Source organism: Acartia tonsa, chromosome 3 (assembly GCF_053477335.1).
Source record: "Acartia tonsa isolate MP-2025a chromosome 3, ASM5347733v1, whole genome shotgun sequence".
Classification (NCBI taxonomy): domain Eukaryota; kingdom Metazoa; phylum Arthropoda; class Copepoda; order Calanoida; family Acartiidae; genus Acartia; species Acartia tonsa.
Genome location: NC_137262.1, coordinates 52,528,684 through 52,550,985, shown reverse-complemented (window position 1 = coordinate 52,550,985; position 22,302 = coordinate 52,528,684). Strand labels below are relative to the sequence as shown.

The 22,302-nt window shown below is 31.8% G+C and overlaps 1 protein-coding gene across 5 annotated transcripts in view; it reads left to right on the top strand.

Moving 5' to 3' along the window:
* Positions 1 to 14,184, top strand: part of LOC145314564 (ATP-sensitive inward rectifier potassium channel 11-like) — a 51,797-nt gene extending 37,613 nt beyond the window's left edge. The window contains exons 6-17 of one of the 5 annotated variants that reach the window (XM_080154535.1): positions 395 to 481; positions 708 to 792; positions 1,509 to 1,558; positions 2,686 to 2,772; positions 3,172 to 3,241; positions 3,452 to 3,508; positions 3,899 to 3,939; positions 7,597 to 7,639; positions 9,606 to 9,677; positions 12,297 to 12,383; positions 13,102 to 13,154; positions 13,584 to 14,184. In XM_080154535.1, the coding sequence (XP_080010661.1) occupies positions 395 to 481; positions 708 to 792; positions 1,509 to 1,558; positions 2,686 to 2,772; positions 3,172 to 3,241; positions 3,452 to 3,508; positions 3,899 to 3,939; positions 7,597 to 7,639; positions 9,606 to 9,677; positions 12,297 to 12,383; positions 13,102 to 13,154; positions 13,584 to 13,692 (841 nt within the window). In that variant the 3' untranslated portion in view covers positions 13,693 to 14,184. Of the gene's footprint in view, positions 1 to 394; positions 482 to 707; positions 793 to 1,508; positions 1,559 to 2,685; positions 2,773 to 3,171; positions 3,242 to 3,451; positions 3,509 to 3,898; positions 3,940 to 7,596; positions 7,640 to 9,598; positions 9,678 to 11,416; positions 11,531 to 12,296; positions 12,384 to 13,101; positions 13,155 to 13,583 lie in introns of those variants that run through there. The other 4 variants (XM_080154533.1, XM_080154537.1, XM_080154536.1 and 1 more) reach the window with 4 other exon arrangements.
* The last annotated feature ends 8,118 nt before the right edge of the window (positions 14,185 to 22,302 follow it).

Sequence of the window (22,302 nt, the reverse complement as noted above, 5' to 3'; positions counted from 1 at the left end):
ATAATATCCAAGATTTTACCTCCTGCTTCCTCTTATCTATCTATCTATCTGACTATCTATCTATCTAGAGATGAAGACCACGTGGTATGTGTGGATAATATCCAAGATTTTACCTCCTGCTTCCTCTTATCTATCTATCTATCTGACTATCTATCTATCTAGAGATGAAGACCCCGTGGTATGTGTGGATAATATCCAAGATTTTACCTCCTGCTTTCTCTTATCTATCTATCTATCTAACCATCGGTCTATCTATCTATCTATCTGAATATCTATCTATCTATCTAGAGATGAAGACCACGTGGTATGTGTTGATAATATCCAAGATTTTACCTCCTGCTTCCTCTTATCTATCTATCTAACCATCTATCCATCTATATATCTATCTATCTAGAGATGAAGACCACGTGGTATGTGTGGATAATATCCAAGATTTTACCTCCTGCTTCCTCTTCAGTCTTGAGACTCAACACACCATTGGGTAAGATCATTAAAAGAATTGAGGGGGGGGGAAGGGGGATATATTTTTTCGGTGGCGATTTCTACCCTCCCAAAAATATACCTATGGACCTTTACAAGGCTTCACTCTAAAGATGAACCTATCTGTTCTGTGGATAGCATAATTTTGGGAAGGTTTTAGACTTTTTTTGTGTTCTGTCACTTTTAAACTTTAAATGCTTTTCTTATTCTTAATCAACTTTTTTTAGTTATGGTGGTAGGGCAACTACAGAACAGTGTTCTGTTGCCATCATTGTCATGTCATTACAGAGTATTGTTGGTGTTATCATCCAGGTAAAATGCTATTTATAATTAGGGCTCTCTGTCCTAACTGGGAGAGAAACTAAAAAATAGCTAAAAACGTTCCAAGATTTAAAGCTGATAATAAAACAGTCAAAACCATCACAAGACCTAGGTGAAATAGAGAATCCAATCGGTTAGGTAGTTAATTGAGATCTTCAGCTTCAGAGAGAAAAAAAATCTTACTACTTTATATAATAGTAAAATAAGGACAAGCTCCATTTGTAGAATAGATTTGCTCTTTTAGCCAATTAATGTTTGTTATGCTTGTAATAAAATTCTTTATTGTTGATGTGCATTTTCCCTCCATCCACAAATATACAGGAGGGAGGGTTGTTTTATTATGGTTCCCCCACCGCGGCCCAGGGTTGTCGGGAACCCTGACATAGTTATCCCCCTCTTTATTCCGAAAATAGTGCGTAGCTAGCAACCATTTAACCTTGCATGTAGATCATTTTATGACATGTAAGCCGTTAGTCCGTCGTCAATCCAACGAAGATCTAGCCCCGTGAAACTAGAATAGGATAGTGGATGAGAAGTGTTTTTGATCCATTGACACATTCTGTTGAGGAGTTATAGAATAAATTTGATTACCTACTCTATATATTGCATGAAATTACACTGCAGTCATTAAAACAGTATTTATCTAAAAAGCCATAAATGGTAAAACTTATAGTAAAATGAAAGAAAATTTAATGTTTTTTTTGTAGGCATGTATGGCAGGTATCCTATTTGCAAAGTTCACTAAACCTACAAACAGGTGAATATGATTTTAAAGAAATAATAGTTCTTCCAGTTTTATTAGTGCCAATTTCTAAAATGCATGTAGGGAAAAGACAATGGGTTGTTTATTACACTAGTTCAAAAAGTTAAAACAACGATATCTTATCCGTTGGCTTAAAATTTTGGTGACTTTCACTGAATTATGATTGGTTAGTTCATTAAGTTGAGTGTCAAAACGTTGCAACCACTTAACCACTACAAAAGGGGAACATTTTGTGTATCCTCATTAAGGATATGCATAAATCTCTGGTGCCAAAAACTAACATGAGAGTGTTAGAGTTAAAGGTGGATATATTATAAGTCTTGTTAAAGTGCACTACAGACTAACAGACACTCACACAATATACAATTTTATAGTAGCTTTGCTACTAAAACGTTGAATGGAAGGATTTACGGTACAGTCCCTTTCACACCTTAATATCAATATTTTCTTTTCATCTAAAATTCTCCAACTGTACCTTTAAACAAGGATTAAAGGATGGGACATTATACGACCTCAACTTCAAAAACATAACCATTGACGTCTAAGCTTTTCATTTTAGTGGGGGATAAAAAAGTGTCAATGCGGGATAATGCATAATTTTGATGTGGAATGCGGGACGTGCAAAGATCGTTGAAATCTTTGTTTATTGCCCCCAAAAGTTTTGGTATACTCTCCATTTTTGTGTTAACAGGGGGGGGGGGGGGATTAATTAGCTCTTTAGACGTCATTAGACGTCCTTTCCTTGATATTAGTAACAGAATGCTTATAGATAATTTTACTTTTCATTGTCCTATTCCTTCCTAACTTTTGTATAGTTGTTATTTTTTGTCCTTGAAAATCGCAAATTTGAATTTATAGTACAAATGATACAGGGATGATACAATGTAATACAATAAATTGATTGTTATTCTTACAATGAGTACTTTGTGCTAAGTTCTGCATATGGTATCTTGTAGGTACTGTGAGGAAGATTGGTTTGTAGATTAATTCATGTAGTTCTCTTCAAAGGACTAATACAAACCAAAAATAAAATCCTGTGACTTTTAGTTAAAAAGTACTACCTACAGACAACCACAGACAACCAACTATTACATGTTTATTAATAAGAAAGTTATTTCTAGGGGCGAGACAATTATCTTCAGTAAGAATGCCCTGATTACAATGAGAAATGGAATCCTGTATCTGGTTGTTAGAGTTGGCGATATCAGGTAAACTTTAATTTACTTTAAGTATGGATGCAAATCCGATTAATATCCGCTGGGTTATAAACGGTTCTGAGCCATACTGAAAAATCATGTATCATATCCTATTTTATCCATTTTTCTACAAATAATAGATTAAAAATCATAGTATCCTTTAATACTAGTTTTGTATGCATGGGGTTTCGGCCCCTCTGGGAAAACAAAACTGAAATTAATTAATGATATTTAATTTACTATCGGTGTAAAGATGTCTAAATTTTGATGCGATAAATAACCATTTTTATAATTTTTCTTCAGCTTGTCTTATTTCTTATTATACCTTCATAGTATTAATTTCATTTATAGAATATATCATCCCAACTTCATAATTTATCAGTAATATTATAATTCAATTTGATGATTCAGGCCAAATCATCTTATTGAATGTCACGTGTCTGGCCATGTCGTTATGAAGGAAGAAACATCTGAGGGAGAGGTAAGATGGATAGATAAATAGATGGATAAATAAAAAAATAGATATAAATATAGATATATAAATAAACAAATAGATGGATGTATAGAGAAATGGTACAGAAATCGATGAATATATAAATAGATAGGCTAGAAGAATAGATTGGATAATAGATGGATAGATTGATGATTGTTGGTATAAACTAATCATATTTGAATTTAATTATTGTTTTAGAGTTTACCCTATGGGCTGAAGAGGATTGAATTTGGTGCTGATTTAGACGCTTCTCAGGTATTTATTTTCATTAATAAAATGTAACATGTTGCTAAATCTTTTAAAGAGCATTGTGAGTTAAAAAGGACGTTGTTCAAATAAAAAATTTATTTTTTTAATAAAAATTTAATATGCAATAAATTTAATACTCTGGGAAGGAGAGATTGGACTGTACACATCAGTATTCAGTACCCAAAGTTTTATAAACACTTTCTCTTCTTTGCTGGCATGAAAAAATGGTTTCAACATTCAATGTCCAAACTTTTCATTCAATAATTTGATATACAGAGGTTTTTATAAAGATCTTAGGGACTGTACAACAATTTATCGTTCATTGTCTCATTTCTTTATATATCTGATAATTTTAGGAATAGTTTTATTTAAATAAATCTAAAATTTTTCTTTTAGGAATACTTTCAGATGTTATGGCCTGTTACTATTTCTCACAAGTAAGTTTGAATTTTTTTTTATAAGCTATTAATCTGTAACTTTTGTCTTAAAAAACAAATAAATGTTTTTGTATTTTACTCTAGGCTAGGTTGGGTTAGATTATATTGGATTTAAAATTACTTGGATCTTACACCAGATTATGATGTAAATATAAGAAAGTGAAACTTGTAGCAGGCTAAAATAACGATCCCCTCTCTCCACCCCCTATATATCATCCCCTCTCTTCGTACTGGATAAATGAACTGATAAATAAATGACAGGGGAATTAGCAACCTAAAATGACGACAATTTTTCTCCTGTTATATCATCCATATTTATTTTATCTATAGCTCAACCAAGGACGTTTAAGGGGGGAGGGGGGTAAAGGGGTGATTACCCCCCCCCCCTAAATAATTTTCATTTTATCAACCCCCCCATTTAAAATTTACCTCTATCTTGAGGGTGCCGTGCCCAAACCATTTATAAAGGGGTATTTAACCCCCCCAAAATAAATAATTCCTTACAAAATTGTTTTTGGCGCGCTTCGCAACATTTTTAAGGCAAAAGAAGTAGAAAACTATCATAAGATAATTAGGATTTTTTGCTCGCTGGTCACTTGGAAAGGATAGCACCCTTTCTTTCAAGTTGTACGTATATTACATTAATTAAATTGTGAATTCAATTATTTTATTTGTATACTCCTAAAACTAAAGGTATGATCCAAATAAAATGAATGTAAGCATGAATCCTAAATTATAGTCAGGCAATAGATATAATATATCTAGACAATCCATCTGACCCCATTTTACGTCAAACTTAAAAGATTTTTTTTTGCAGACAGAAACCGTTGTTTACATTTTGTTATATACGAGATATGGCGACGAAATTTAAAACGAATTCTTTCGACGATATTATTTTTTTTACAAAGCTAACTTCATTCAAAGAATTTTTTAAATAACTTTATATGTTTTGTCATAATAATTTTTACACGAATTAAATTAAACAAGAAAAGCTTTGTCATATGATATGCGACAATTTATAGCTGACTCATAATGCGAACGAATTGAAAAAAGATCTGTAAAATGTTTCAACCAATGAGATGTCTTGAATGTACCGTCAGCATTCTTCTATTGGCCGATTGATACAATATGTGTCTCGAGTGTATCTCTATTAGAAAGGCAGAACTAGTCTAGACTGTTAACCATTTAAATTATGGTTGTGTGTGAATGCATAACTTTATGCTTAAATCAAGTCCGTTGGGAAATCTCAAACCTGAGGGATTTGCCATTTGCACTCCCGGCAAAAGTCAAAAATATTCTAGTCTTTTTAGCAAAACAAATTGCTTTAAAAGGCCAGTAATTTCTGTTTGAATGTTTTTAAAAATCTACATAACATACTTATGCTTTAGTAGACTTACAACTATTTTTTTTAGTTAGTATAGTTTAAATATAGGCACTTCTATGAGGATAGAGTGGGTAAGTTTACAAAAAAATATTCAAGCAAGTGTTTATTTATCAGTTGTGGGTGGATGTTTTTTTGGCCAGAAGACAGTTAAAATTGCCATTTACTTTGAGCACCCCTGCAAAAATACAACCCATATATTTACATTTTTACTTTTGAAATGTTGAAAGTCAAAAACACATTAAAAATACCTCTATCGGTTATTGTTTTGCCAAAACCAAAACCAACCTTTTACATGTGTGTGTTAATTAGAATTAAAAGAGTGGAAAAATCATTATAAATGAATGTGTACTGTTAATATAAATAAAACTTTGGCGTTATCCTGTTACAAAATTTTTTATCAATTTGAAAATTTGAGTACCCCCCCCCCCCCTGACAGTCTGGATAGAACGCTGCGGGAGGAAAAGATTTGGACAAGGGAAAAAGGCAAGCTTCAATTTAATTCAATAACGTGTGGGGCTGTGGGGAAGCCGAGCGAAGCGAGGCTTCTCCACAGCACGGACACGTTATTGAATTAAATTGAAGCTTTCCTTTTTCCCTTGTCCACAACTTGATGTCGGGGTACTCTAATTTTCTAAATTTCAAAAACTATTTTAGGTTAGGTTAGGTTAGGTTAGGTTAGGTTATAGGCTAGGGAGCCGAGCGCTGCGGCCACGGATATTGGTTGTCTGGGGTACTTTAATTTTCTAAATTTCAAAAAACTATTTTAGGTTAGGTTAGGTTATAGGCTAGGGAGCCGAGCGCTGCGGCCACAGATGTATTTGTCGGGGGTACTTTAATTTTCTAAATTTCAAAAAACTATTTTAGGTTAGGCTATTTCTTTTAAATATTGCTACGCAACCCACAAACAAAATTGTTCTTGCTAAAAATACGCGGACGAGAGGGAGAACATAAAGGGGACTGGGAAAAGGGGGTTGTTGGTCAGATGGGAGAGGAAAGGGGTAAACAATACAGTAAAAATACGTGGACACGGAGCGCTCGCATAATGAGAGGGAGAACATAAAGGGAGCAGGGGAAAGGGGGTTGTTGGTCAGATGGGAGGGGAAAGGGGTAAACAATACAGTAAGAATCCTGCATATAAATAGACTGAAATCTTGAAGCTGTTTGTTAGTCGACTACAGACTGCCTTGTAGCGAGGGACTGAGATCCTAAACTGGTTGGCATGGTTGACTAAGGAGGCAAGGCAAGGCTCCTGTCTCGCTTTATATACCCTCCCTCCCTTCCTCCTGTCCAACCTAATAATAGTTTACTTAAATTATTATTTTGTTGTCGGGGGGGGTGGGGGGGTGGGTACTCAAATTTTCGAAATCGCTAAAAATAATACTAAGAGGAAAATACCAAAACTTTATATGTAGATTTTATTAATCCTGATTTATTAATGAACTTAAAACAGAATACCATATGAGTAGAGAACGTCTCTATATGTTTATTATATTTACCTTATTAACTGAAAAACATGTTTGTTTGAACATGTTGTCATATTGCTGCGCTACTTATGGAATCATTGGCCAATATTATTAGTGTAAAAGAGTATATTATTAAATAAATGTAAACGTACCATGTATGTATATTTAAGTTAGTCTCTTACTACGTTATAAGCAGGCTCTCGCTCACTCTACTTAAATTAAATTCTAATTATATGGGATAAAAAACTTTTAATGACTTTACTAAAACCCAGGAATCAAGAGAAAAATATGATAACTCAGAATTAATGTTAAATACAAGAATTTTAATGATAATAATTTTTTTTATCACTATATAACTAGGGTTTAATAGTTCATTTGTTCATTAGAGGCCTCTATAGATTTCATAGATTTTTTCCAGAGTTGATTTCTCATTGGAGAGTTGAGGCAACCTCCCAAAAATAGTTCCAAACCTTCCCCAAACTACAATGATAGACCTCTTGTTACTGGTAAATAAGGATTAGGACATTCTTTTAAATTAATTAGGTTCTTTATATGAGCTACTCATTATTATTGTTAAATATAAGAATATTAATGATTATAATTTTTTTAACAATATATAACTAGGGTTTAACAGTTCATTTGTTCATTATTACTTTGTTTTCAAATAAATTAGGTTCTGTATATGTAACACCTATTTAAGTAACATTTAACAGTTCTTTTAAGTCTCTATTTGCAGCGATACTTAATGATATGAATGTCCAATTCATTTCCATATCACTTTTTCCTTGATTAAAACTATTTTGTTTTCAGGATTGATGAGAATTCACCGCTCTACGAGTTTTCTCCCAGGGATGGATTTCTAGGACTTTACAATATATCATAGACAGATTAGTTTGGACCAATCAGAATGCTCCAGTTAATGATATTGACCAATAAAAATGCTTTAGTCAATGATATTGACCAATCAGAATGCTTCATAAGATATATTGGCCAATCAGAATCGTTAAATTTAGTATGTTAGCCAATCGAATCGTTTGATTAAAGTATTACTCAATCAGAATTTATTTCTGTTTGAGAAAGGGGCCAATCAAAAATGACATAGCTAATTAAAATGAATCTAGAGTTAACTTTTTAAACACAATAATTATATAACCACTAGCTAGCTAAGCGTTATTCTATAAAATGCTTTGTTATAGTCAAAGTGCCATTAAAATAACTTATTGTAAGTTGAAGAGCACTACGTTAACTCAATTGCATATCTCAATCAGGACAAATTTAATCAAAGTCAAAACTTATATCGAGTTAGTTTATGTTTGTTCAAACTCTTTCTCTACATGCAAAGCTGCTCTACAATCCTATTATATAAAGTAGTAAGCTTTTTTTTGTCTGTAGCGAAGGATCTCGCTAACAGTTTTACCGATGTGGTTCTCCTTGACAGTGAAGCTTCTTAAAGGTCCAGGAGGTTTATAATTATTTTGGGTGAGACAAATGACGCCTATAAAAAATTAACCTCTCCCACAAATTTTTTTTACCTTTACTTTTCAAAACTTAAAATTGGTGGGCCCCCCCTCCTGTAAGCGATTATCTTAAGCAAAGTTTCCTATAATTTGGGCCTGTTCGTAAGTCCATAACGGATGACTTCTATCGATTTCAAACTTTGCATAAAAATTTCTGTACAAAAGTCCGTACGTCCGTTTAAACTAGCTGATTTTTAACTACAATTTTAATATGATATAATTACACAATGTTATAGGTAAAGCATATTTATATTCAAGTCCTAAAGATGTAAGTGTGTCCTTAAACATGATTGTATTTAAGCTATTTTGTAACAGAATTATGAACAATTATGTTCAGAATTTTACATTAATGTTTTGCATATTAAGTTCTGACACTCTACAATTGTTGATGTTCGTTTGTCATATCGTCTGATTTTCGAGCTTCGCTTTTATGGAGGTTGTCATCCTTATTTTTAAATGAACTTATTTTTGTTTTGATTTAGCAATGCTAATCAGAAAATGAAGTTCATATGCCATTCATTTATACTCTGTTGCCAAATCAAAAAATACAAAAAAAAAATTTTGTGAGGTAATAACAAAAGCTGGGCTGGAGGCTGCTATAACTACAAAAATTGAATCATAGTTTAATATATAAGTTGTCATCATGAACATGCACTTTGATAACATTTGGCTCACCATCGCCACCAATAGGTGCATCTTAAAGGTCATCATCCTCAAAATCAAGATTTTAAAATTAATTTTTTTAACACATCTAAAACATTTTTGTATACTTTTCAGGGTAATTTTTATCTTTAACAAGTATTTAGGTTCATCCATAAAACTGGGGGTCAGCAGCTGTCCTCTAAAGTGATTAGGATCGAATTTTTTTTTCTTTAAACATTTCTTATTTAGAAAAATCATGAATATCTACCTTAAACTATATTTCATTATAATTAATGCATAAATCCCTTAAAAATTATTAATTTATCAGAATCAATCTTTAAAAGAGGAGAAAAGTGCTAAAAAACCTTATTTTTATTGCTTTGTTTTGGATTTGCATATTATTTTTGTTCACCAGTATTTCCCCCAATGGCTGTTTTTGAGATCTTGTGCTTTATTGGTGGAATTTTGTAACCAAAGGAGGCATCAACATTTCATATTTATTGTAAAATCATCCTAAATGGATAATAAAGCTGCCATTTTGAAAATTCAGATTTGCATATAATGTTTGTTTAGGGTTTAGATAATATTCTAGTTTTCTTCAAAAAAAAGATTATGGTAAGCATAAAAACCCAAAGCCAAGAAATCCACTAAATTAGGGACATTTTATCGAAGCAGTTTGAGATTATTTTGACCATTGAAGGAACTACTCAAGAAACTGCTAATACAATTCAGGTTAGTATGCATCTATCTATTTGTTCATTTCTTTTTGTTTAGTAGCGGAGCTACTTTGGAATTCTGTTATAGGAGAATAGCAAATTTTCGGCTCTTTTATAAGATAGGCTGCATATTTTTTAACATGAAGCATCTAGAATACAAGTTTATTGGTCTGTCTGTATGACAGTCATGCTTCAAAAGATTATTTCTTTTTTATTATTCTGTTCTTCGCTGCTTGTTGGCATCCTTGTTTGTCTATACATTTAATTATCATCATTAAACAAGGATGACAACATCCATAAAAGCAGCTCTGAAACGGTAGGACAAACGAACATTAACATTTGCATTAAGTAATTTTGTTGAAAAACTGCTTAAATTCAGGATAATGTTTAAGGACATACTTACATTTTCCGGACTTGATTATATAGATTATTCGCTTATAACATTGTACATTGTTGTCCCAGGAATCAGTATTCCAAAAATCAGACCAATCAGATAATTTTATTACATAAAAATTTGCTGTTAAAAAAGTTAGTAATCAACATGTTTAAGATGGACGTAGGGACTTTCTGGTAATGGTTAAAGAGTTGCTTCGCTTTCTAACTCGTACCTAGCTCCTATAGGAATCACCATACAAAGTTTGAAATAGATAGGATAATTCTAACATGCCTAAATCAACGAAAAAAGCTATCCCTTTCAGAGGGACGGTAGTATGGACCGACCCTAATTGTAGAAAAGCTTCGCTTTTAAAAAGCAGGATATCATTTTTATATTGTAAAAAACTAAATTAATTATAAGTACATATTTTTATGATTCATATTTATTTTAAGAAAAAATTTATTTAGACCTTTTCATTTGTATGTTGACTCAATGATTTTTAGTGTTAGAGTTCTGTCTATATGATATCTTATTGATAAGATATAGTTTTGCTGAAAAGAAGTACAAACCTCTTTTATTTGCTATTTTTAGCTAATATCAAGATAAGAAGTTTTTTAATATAATTCCTTTGTGAATTATCAACAAAACAAAGTTTGGTTTAAAGTTTTCACCATATGTTACTTTGAGTGATTTTGATTCTATATTATTTAATTTTTTGGCGTTTGTAATTTTAGGTTTAGGTATTTCAGGTGAGTATGGGAATCATTATATTCCCAGCCGAAAAAATTGTGAATGGGTCGCGAATAAATGGCGAATTCGCAAAACACATGCAAAAAAAATTATAGAAATATTTTTGTTTGTTTTTGTTTGTAGGGAGGGGTTGGGGGTGTCCCACCCCCCCAGAAAATAGTTAAAAACCACCACTGAAGGGAAGAATTCAGTGGTTCATACTAGTATTACTATGATATTAAATATTTAGGTTAGGACATCATACCTACCAAATGAGATCCTCTGGGGCTACAGATTTGAATATACTTGTATTTCTATGATAATATTTAGGTTAGGACATCATACCTACTAAATGAGATCCTCCGGGGCTACAGATTTGAATATACTAGTATTACTATGATATTATTTAGGTTAGGACATCATACCTACCAAGTGAGATCCTCTGGGGCTACAGATTTGAATATACTTGTATTACTATGATAATATTTAGGTTAGGACAACATACCTACCAAATGAGATCCTCTGGGGATACAGATTTGAATATACTTGTATTACTATGATAATATTTAGGTTAGAACATCATACCTACCAAATGAGATCCTCTGGGGCTACAGATTTGAACATACTTGTATTACTATGATATTATTTAGGTTAGGACATCATACTTACCAAATGAGATCCTCTGGGGCTACAGATTTGAACATACTTGTATTACTATGATATTATTTAGGTTAAGACATCATACCTAACAAATGAGATCCTCTGGGGCTACAGATTTGAACATACTTGTATTACTATGATATTATTTAGGTTAGGACATCATACTTACCAAATGAGATCCTCTGGGGCTACAGATTTGAACATACTTGTATTACTATGATATTATTTAGGTTAAGACATCATACCTACCAAATGAGATCCTCTGGGGCTACAGATTTGAACATACTAGTATTAATATGATAATATTTAGGTTAGGACATCATACCTACCAAATGAGATCCTCTGGGGCTACAGATTTGAATATACTAGTATTACTATGGTAATATTTAGGTTAGGACATCATACCTACCAAATGAGATCCTCTGGGGCTACAGATTTGAATATACTAGTATTACTATGATAATATTTAGGTTAGGACATCATACCTACCAAATGAGATCCTCTGGGGCTACAGATTTGAATATACTAGTATTACTATGGTAATATTTAGGTTAGGACATCATACCTACCAAATGAGATCCTCTGGGGCTACAGATTTGAATATACTTGTATTACTATGATATTATTTAGGTTAGGACATCATACCTACCAATTGAGATCATCTGGGGCTACAGATTTGAATATACTTGTATAACTATGATATTATTTAGGTTAGGACATCATACCTACCAATTGAGATCCTCTGGGGCTACAGATTTGAACATACTTGTATTACTATGATATTATTTAGGTTAGGACATCATACCTACCAATTGAGATCCTCTGGGGCTACAGATTTGAACATACTTGTATTACTATGATATTATTTAGGTTAGGACATCATACCTACCGAATGAGATCCTCTGGGGCTACAGATTTGAACATACTTGTGTAGCCTATGATAAACAATTAACCAAGGAAATTACAATTTTTTAATAAACTAAAGTTACAGGAATCACCATTTTAAATATAAGAATATTAGGGTGCAATTTCATAACAAAGTAATAAAAAATTAATAGAAAAAAACTAATTTATTTTGGCTGTGCTTCTTTATAATATTTATTTGTAAGCCACACATTGAATTTGTAAAATAAAAACACGACAACTCCTAGTTGCTATGTGTGTGTCTTACAGAATTAATATTAAAAGAAATACTTTAGAGTAAGAAAGAACCACAAGAAATAGGATTCAATAAAGAAAAAATAACCTTTTATAACAATTTTTTCTTTTATTTTTAGGTCAAGTGCAGTTCACGGTTAAATATTCCTGGTAACGATTATCTCCAAAAATCTATGAACCTTCTAACGGCCAAAGGTGGAACTTATAGAGTATGCGCACACAAAATTTTAACTGACAAAAGAAGGCCTACAAATAATCTGGAATAGTTGTTAATCAATAATGTACAGTTTTCTCGCAGTGCGCATAAATTCGCAAAAAAGACTTAGACTTAAAATTCATAGATTTTTCAAGTTAATCGTTACCAGGAACATTTTACCGTGAAATGTACTTGATCCTTTTTTTATTGCCTGGCATGTTAGTGTATTTCTAAAGTAGGGCAATAAAAGAAGTTAACTACTCTACTATAATTGAATCCTGTAAGAAATCTAGTTTGGAGAATATTGTAATTTATGTTTAGTACGTGGTTTCTTATCATACCCTCAACCAATTCTCTGCTGATAGAACTCCAAGGTATTTCCTTATATAAAAAGTAACAGAGTGTCTGTCTGTCTATAGTGAAATATATATGAACCTCTGAACCCAAAAGTAATCACCCAAAGAAAACCCCTTCAATCTTTTTTATATTTTCTTTCTAAATCTAAAATTGAAAGTGAATGGTTGATTTTACTTTAGACCCTTTTTTCTTCTAGTTTTCCTAGAGGCCTCTAGGGGCCTAGCAACTAGTAAATATGTATATAGATAAAAAGATATATTTGTAAAAAAGACATGCTATTAAATATAAACAGCCAAACTGACAAGCAGACGGAATAAGAATAATAGGCATTAATGTCATCCATAGGTAAACAGTCAAAGTTTAAGACAAACAGAAAATAGACAGATGCAATTTACAAATGCAAAAAAAGGTTTTGGAAAATTTGAAATATCTATTATCACTTTCAGATATAGCGCTAGAGATCTGAAGGAGAGAAGACATAAGATGTCAACAATGTCCACCATGTCAAATATGTCTACACTCTCCAGCTGTCCATCAATACCTGAATCTAGCTAGAGACATCTAGATGTCTGCATTGTATAAATCTAGCTAAAGACATCTAGATGTCCAAAATGAATAATAATATCCATCCATACTATGAATCTAGCTAGAGACATCTAGATGTCCACAATGAACAATAGCATACTATGAATCAAGCTAGAGACATCTAGATGTACACAATGAATAATTTCCATCCATACTATAAATCAAGCTAGAGACATTTAGATGTCTAACTCTACAATAAATAATAATATCCATCCATACTAAGAATCTAGCTAGAGACATTTAGATGTCCACAATGAACAATATCATACTATTAATCAAGCTAGAGACATCTAGATGTCCATAATGAATAATATCCATCCATACTATAAATCTAGCTAGAGACACCTGGATATCCATAATGAATGATATCCATCCATTGTATAAATCTAGCTAGAAACATGTAGATGTCCACAGTGAATAATTTCCATCCATACTATAAATCTAGCTGGAGTCTAGAGACATCTGGATATCCATAATGAATAACATCCATCCATTGTATAAATCTAGCTAGAGTATAGAGACATCTGGATATCCATAATGAATAATATCCATCCATACTATAAATCTAGCTAGAGACACCTGGATATCCATAATGAATGATATCCATCCATTGTATAAATCTAGCTAGAAACATGTAGATGTCCACAGTGAATAATTTCCATCCATACTATAAATCTAGCTGGAGTCTAGAGACATCTGGATATCCATAATGAATAACATCCATCCATTGTATAAATCTAGCTAGAGTATAGAGACATCTGGATATCCATAATGAATAATATCCATCCATTGTATGTCCACAGTGAATAATTTCCATCCATACTATAAATCTAGCTGGAGTCTAGAGACATCTGGATATCCATAATGAATAACATCCATCCATTGTATAAATCTAGCTAGAGTATAGAGACATCTGGATATCCATAATGAATAATATCCATCCATTGTATGTCCACAGTGAATAATTTCCATCCATACTATAAATCTAGCTGGAGTCTAGAGACATATGGATATCCATAATGAATAATATCCATCCATTGTATAAATCTAGCTAGAGTATAGAGACATCTAGATATCCATAATGAATAATATCCGTCCATTGTATAAGTCTAGCTAGAGACATCTAGATATCCATAATGAATAATATCCATCCATTGTATAAATAAAGCTAGAGACATCTGGATATCCATAATAAATAATAATCATCCATTGTATAAATCTAGCTAAAGACATCTGGATATCAATAATGAATAATATCCATCTATTGTATAAATCTAGCTAGAGACATCTGGATATAAATAATGAATAATATCCATCCATTGTATAAATCTAGCTAGAGACATCTGGATATCCATAATAAATAATAATCATCCATTGTATAAATCTAGCTAGAGACATCTGGATATCAATAATGAATAATATCCATACATTGTATAAATCTAGCTAGAGACATCTAGATGTCCAGAATGATTAATATTAATCCATTGTATAAATCTAGCTAGAGACATCTAGATGTCCAGAATGATTAATATTAATCCATTGTATAAATCTAGCTAGAGAAATCTAGATGTCCATAATAAAAAATCTTCATCCATACTATGAACCATACTATGAATCCAGCTAGAGACATCTAGATGTCTTTAATGATAAATATCCATCAATCCTATGAAACTAGCTAAACATCTAGATAGCCATTAAATGAATTCTCTTTCTAGCAATCACTTAGATTTAGAAATGTAAAAATGTTTAAGTTTGATGTTTGTCCTATAAATATGAAACCTACAATAAATTTTTTTTTTACAAAAATCAACTTTTAATATTTTTGTATATAAAACCCGCCTTATGTAAGTAACAACTATGTACAAAAAAAAGTCTTCCAATAAATGTAAAATAATACTAAATAATACTCTTGTCATGTATTTTTATATTTGTAAATAAAACTATTTGGTAAAAATTTAAAGGAACTGCTTATTCAAAACTTTGGTAATTTTTTTTATGTTATTCGACTTCAGCAAAATATTTAGTATTTTCCTATTGCATATTTTTTTTCTAGTAATTTTTACTTTAAATGATAAATGTTATAGCCAATTTATATATTTTATAGTGCCTTTAATGCTTTTTGTACAATCTAGTATTTTTTTATATAAATAAAATAAAGCCATATTAAATAAAAGTATATACATATAAATAAGTGTGTTGATTTTTTTTATAGTTCTGTTTTGAATTAATCCTATATGTGGTGTAATCTGCTGTAAAGTCAGAGATTCAAGGCAAAGATCAATGGACAAAAGATCATATTCTCCCTATACCTGCATGTTTATCTCTACTTTTACAAACTTGTTAAAATTTTAAGAAAGTGTTGGGTGAAGGTTAATTTATCTCCCATTGTCCTTGCCCTCTATGGTTGTAAGTACATCATATAATTATATTTTTATTCTCTGGTTAACCAGCTATCTTGCTTAGTTTTTTTTTTTGTTAGGGTTCAAACAAAATATTAAAGTCTCAAAAGATTATCCCTAATACAGAGGGGGAGGGAGTGGGGGGGGGGTGAGATGTCAAATAGACTTTTCAATTGACGTAAATATTAAATTTTTAGTGACAAAAGTCCCATCCACACTATTCCGAAATAAAGACTTAGACGCCCCCCCCCCCCCCCAGAAATAGGGTTGAGTGTATTAAAAGGAATTAGAATAAAAAGTGAATTCTGAAAATCTGTCAAAAGAAAGCTTCACTGAATTAAAAGCAACAATTTATTGAACTCCTGCTATCTGCCAATTTTGAAAAATTTTTTTGATTATTGTTTATCTTAAAGTGATTGATTGTTAAGTATAGTTTTCTTCCTAAATCATTAAAATAAATATAAGTTGAAAAAAACACAATAAAAAAACAGTTTCAGCGATAATTTTTGAAAATGAGGAAATGCAACAAAAACATTTATCCCCCCTGTGGGAAAAAACTTGCATTGGAATGCATGTTCGGGTCGGTCATGTCAAATTTAATGAGCACAGTCTTATCTACAGATTCCCTATATTGTAGTTGTCTTACATTACAACAAAATATAGCATTACTAGAGTTGGCTCGATATAACTATATCTCGCTATTGGCTAGTGTTCTATAAGTATATATCTATCTATCTATCTCTCAATAAAACAATTTTCCGCCCCCGCCATTACTATCTAAAAGAAAGAAGTAAATATTTAATAATTTAAATGATTTTAAGATTTCTTCAATTATATTTTTTTCAGTTTACCATCAACAAAGGGTTAATATGATTAAAATTTTAGTTTCAATATTTGAACACACAGGAAGTGTCGCCACAATCGAATTCGTTTAAAACAGAGTTTTCTTAAATTTACTATATTATGAATTTTGATTTTCTTTTTTATGATTATAAATTAAATACATCAATATAATGTAAATAGCAACATGAAATAAAAAAAAATGAATTTATATTTAATAAAGTAAATAATGGGTCTTATCGTTCTGGGCAATGAGAGTTTATTATGGTTTATGGGAGCACTATGAGTTTTAAACGATAATTCCTTGGAAAATTTGAGCTCATTTATAGACATTTATTTCCTATATAGATCTGTCATGGATCTTGAAGCAATAAAGCAGGCCCTTTTGTAAATGTTAAAAATTGGAAGAATCTATTAAATAAAAGTTATCGCAAATATACTTAGTAAATAAATTTGAATTAAATAAACACTGAAAAGTCTGACCCCTTTCCGTACCTTAATCAGTCATGTTGAAATATTTTACTCTGTACCTGGATGACTCTGCAAGGTTTGCTGGTAACCTATGCCAACAAGGTTGGAGTTATTAAAAAAATAACTCTTAGTTATGTGTCATGCCCATAAAAAAGATGAATATCAAAATTGGATAATAACCTTTGCTTTAAAATTTAAATAAAATCATGGCGCTAACCTGAAAATTTGTATAAAAGTTACCTTTAATTTACAACATTATCAATTTTATTTTGTGAACTGGTTGAACATGTAAAGTCTTTGTTATATGTAGCTCCTTACTTAGGAATCTCAAGGGATAAGACAATGGCCGATATATTGATGTACATCCCCAATTATAAAACATATAATAACCCTTTCTGTAGATTACAATTAGCAGTTTAAACGTTTGGATACTCATCATAATAAACCAACAAATCAAATTTCATTAAAGTTCCCAAAGTTGATAAGCAAATGAATATAAATACATTATTACAAAACTTTGGGGAATAGTTTATAAAAACAGTCCAATGTCCCCTCCCTTCCTGCTCCCTACTAATCCTAGGGTGGTTGCTAAACTAATAAAAATCTTCCTGTAAACATTTAACAGAAGAAAAAGATAAAGACAGAATGAAATTATAATTTAATCTAATTTACATTTAGAGGGTTTGATGAGGTAAATTGACCCTTGATTTGTTAAAATTTTTGTTGTTTCATTTTCTGTATAAAATTTTCATATGAAAATTCTGACAACTTCTGACGCCAGAGGACAGCATTAAGAATGACCAAACTAATGCCATTTAAAATTCAGTTGTCTAGGCATGAACCTTGCTTACTCTGTATGGATATAGATACAGTTTTCTTTATATTTCTAGTGGGCACCCTTATGGATATAGATACAATTTCCTTGATATTTCTAGTGGCCACCCTGTATAGATAGAGATACAGTTTTCTTGATAATTCTAGTGGCCACTCTGTATTGATATGGATACAGTTTTCTTGATATTTCTAGTGGCCACCCTGTATGGATATAGATACAGTTTACTTGATATTTCTAGTGGCCATCCTGTATGGATATAGATACAGTTTACTTGATATTTCTAGTGGCCACCCTATAGAGATATAGATACAGTTTGCTTTATATTTCTAGTGGCCATCCTGTATGGATATAGATACAGTTTACTTGATATTTCTAGTGGCCATCCTGTATGGATATAGATACAGTTTACTTGGTATTTCTAGTGGCCACCCTATAGAGATATAGATACAGTTTCCTTGATATTTCTAGTGGCCACCCTGTATGGATATAGATACAGTTTCCTTGATATTTCTAGTGGCCATCCTGTATGGATATAGATACAGTTCCCTTGATATTTCTAGAAGCCACCATGTTTGGATGTAGATACAGTTTCCTTGATATTTCTAGTGGCCACCCTGTATGGATAATTTTGATACAGTTTCCATGATATTTCTAGTGGCCACCCTATAGAGATATAGATACAGTTTCATTGATATTTCTAGTGGCCACCCTGTATGGATAATTTTGATACAGTTTCCATGATATTTCTAGTGGCCACCCTGTAAGGATATAGATACAGTTTCCTTGATATTCGACTGTGATGACAATCTAAGAATCTTAAATGCACAACTTAAAACTTTGTATGTTTTTATTCTGTAGCTAAAAATAAAATAAAAATATAGCGAAAAAATGCCGAATTAGAAAAGGAGAGGATAATATCAGGAATATGGTATAGCAAACAAGCAAAATAAATGTAAATTGATTTTTTAAGGGCAGATAAAAAGGTTGTCTTTACTACAAAGCTTTGCCCCCAAAAATTACGATTATAATCATCAGAAATTACCAAATATTTTTTCAAATTGATTTAGTTGTTGTTTACAGCTGAGATAATATAAAAAAAATGGGGAACTTTGTTTTCCTTTTATAATGGCAAAGGACTTTTTCACAATCAATATCAAGTTTTCCAACTTTCCAATGATCTTAGAGGCAGGTAGCTAATTTAGTATGACAAAAATATCCTACTTTGTATAAACACTTTCAAGTTTTCAAAATCTGCATTGCTAAAGCGAAACTTTAAACTTTGTGGCAAATTGAATGTCATTATATGTAGTTACATCAAAGATATTCAAGTTAAAGTATTCTTATAATGTAAGTGCGTCGTAGTTTAAATTCATTCTATTATATAAAGTAGTAAGTTTTTTTGTCTGTAGCTTACAATTTTGATAACTACTGAAACGATTGATGTATGAAACATATGTCGACCTGTGATGATTTTAGGCTATTTTATTTTTAAATTAAGTTCATGGGATGGTTTTAGTTCATTTTCTGCCCTATCATATAGGAAAGAACCCAAAGATATTAGGGATACGTTCGCTATTCAAGGCAAAACAAAGAAGTTATGGCCAAGTCATTGAAATAAAGACCAACAACATAAAGCTGAATTCATATGGCTCTAGGTAAAGTTTTATGAAGCAATGAACACCTGCATTTGCTGAAGTCGGGGCTTACGTGGAAATCTTATTTTTGGCTGTAATCGGAGCCATAATTTAGCTCTAAAATGGCATCAAATTCACATAACTGCTACGGACATATCTAGATTATTAAGTTGCTATAAGACCCAATGTGGATCATGGAAAGAAAACGAAGTTGCGGGTTTCGTCGTATTTTCACAGTAGCCCTTCTCCTGTTTCTAGCCCCTGCGGTTGGCTATTGCCCTGCGAGGCAATGATTAACATTTATTTAACCTAACCTAAAATAACCTTTCAAAAGCTACTGTGAAAATACGATGAAACCCCCAACTTCGTTTCTTCCATGACTCAGTGTAAAAAATAGGATTTATTTGAATAGTCGCGGGCGGACGCAAAAGACATATAATATTTCTAGAACAGCCGCCATTTTAAAATAAATCATATCTTTATATAACCTTTTCAAATTTAATTAAATTTTAACATTTTCCTTTTACTAACATCAAAGTAAAAATCTAAAAGAATAGCAAATAGAGTTAAAACAAATTATTAAGAGTATAAAACTTAAAATCACCTAAAACATTATATATTTCTCAACTTAAGATCAATTTTTTGATGTTATAAACTAATTTGGCTAAAATTGGGTATGCAGCTATTTTATAATTATGGCCTGATAATGTAATTTTTATAGTCACTGAAACACTTCCACAAAGTGTTTCATAATCTCAATAAAATACAAAAGCATATAAATTACAGGGTTTAAAAAAAGAGAGTTATACAATAGTGAAGGGGCTGTCTTGATAAAAAGTTATCCTATTATATAAAAGAAGAAATTGTTTTGTTTGATTGAGTTGTCCCTTTTTTGAGGTCTCATGATATTTTTAGGCTATTTAAATTTTGGATTTAAGTCTTGTGATGGTTGTAGGATATTATTCTGTACCCTATCTAAAATTCCACCACAGAGCACCTAGATGCTAGGGGCACTTCCACTAGTATAATACATACTAGCGGCTTCTTCCCTAGTATCTAGCTTAAAACCATCAAAGAACTATATGAAAATAAATTAGCTTAGTAACGATCATTAGACCTATGTGAAGCTGGCCTAAAAAGATAACTCAAACGGTTTAAATATTAGTTATTGAGATCTTAATCTTAATACAAAAACCCTTAATACGTTATAGAATAGGGAGTGGGGACAAAACCGCGACAAACAAAACCGCGACAGGGACAAAACCGCGACATAACAAAACCGCGACAGGGACAAAACCGCGACATAACAAAACCGCGACAGTGACAAAACCGCGACAATAACAAAAATATGACTATGTAGGATTTTTTTTGTAGAAATACATGGCCGCAGCGCTCGGCCCCTTGGCCTGCCTAGCCGCGGGCGCTCGGCCCCCTTGCCCATAACCTAACCTAACCTGAATATTGTAAAAAAAAAATTTGAAAAATTTGACAAAAAATCTACCAACCACTTTTTGTAAAATCCACGAAATTCTAAACTATGAATAATTTAATGTACATTAAACATTCAAACATATAGGTTAGGTTAGGTTAGGTTATAGGCAAGGGGGCCGAGCGCCCGCGGCTAGGCAGGCCAGGGGGCCGAGCTCTGCGGCCATGACCTTCTAGCATTAAGATTTTTTTTATTATAGATTTTTTGCAATGTCGCGGTTTTGTCACTGTCGCGGTTTTGTCCCTGTCGCGGTTTTGTTATGTCGCGGTTTTGTCCCTGTCGCGGTTTTGTCCCCACTCCATAGAATAGGAAGTATAGCGAATTTAATAAATGTCAATTTTTTTTTGTTTCATAAGAGAACAAGGTACTATATGTATTAAATATTATGAATAAATAAGTATATATTTAATATATATTTTTGTCAATATGTAGATGTATAATTGACAACAAAGCTGTTAATATGACAGTGCAATAACTGTATTTTTGTCATATCCCCTAAAATGCAGGTGTGAATATGACAGTAAAACTGTGTTTATGACAGTCAAATTACTGTGTTTTTGACCGTAATATGACTGTATTTTTGCTAGTGGTAAATCCGCCATGTACCCAAGATATTTTAGCAATTTAACTTTTATAATTCTTAATTCTATTGTACAATACCATATACACATAAATGTTGAATAAAAGCGGGGTAGTTTACTCTACACTTGTCACTCTAAGCTAAAATTAACCAAATATATTAAAGAACGTGTCCTAACTTTTGTGGTTTTTTATTAAATAGCTAGTCGGTGCTTTTAGTAAGTGGTAGATGTAAAATGATCCATAGAATTTAGATATGCAATTATTTTCTTTTTGTAGACCTCTTATTTTTTAAGTAATTTAAGTTTTGTTTTAAATTAAGTTGGTTGTAAG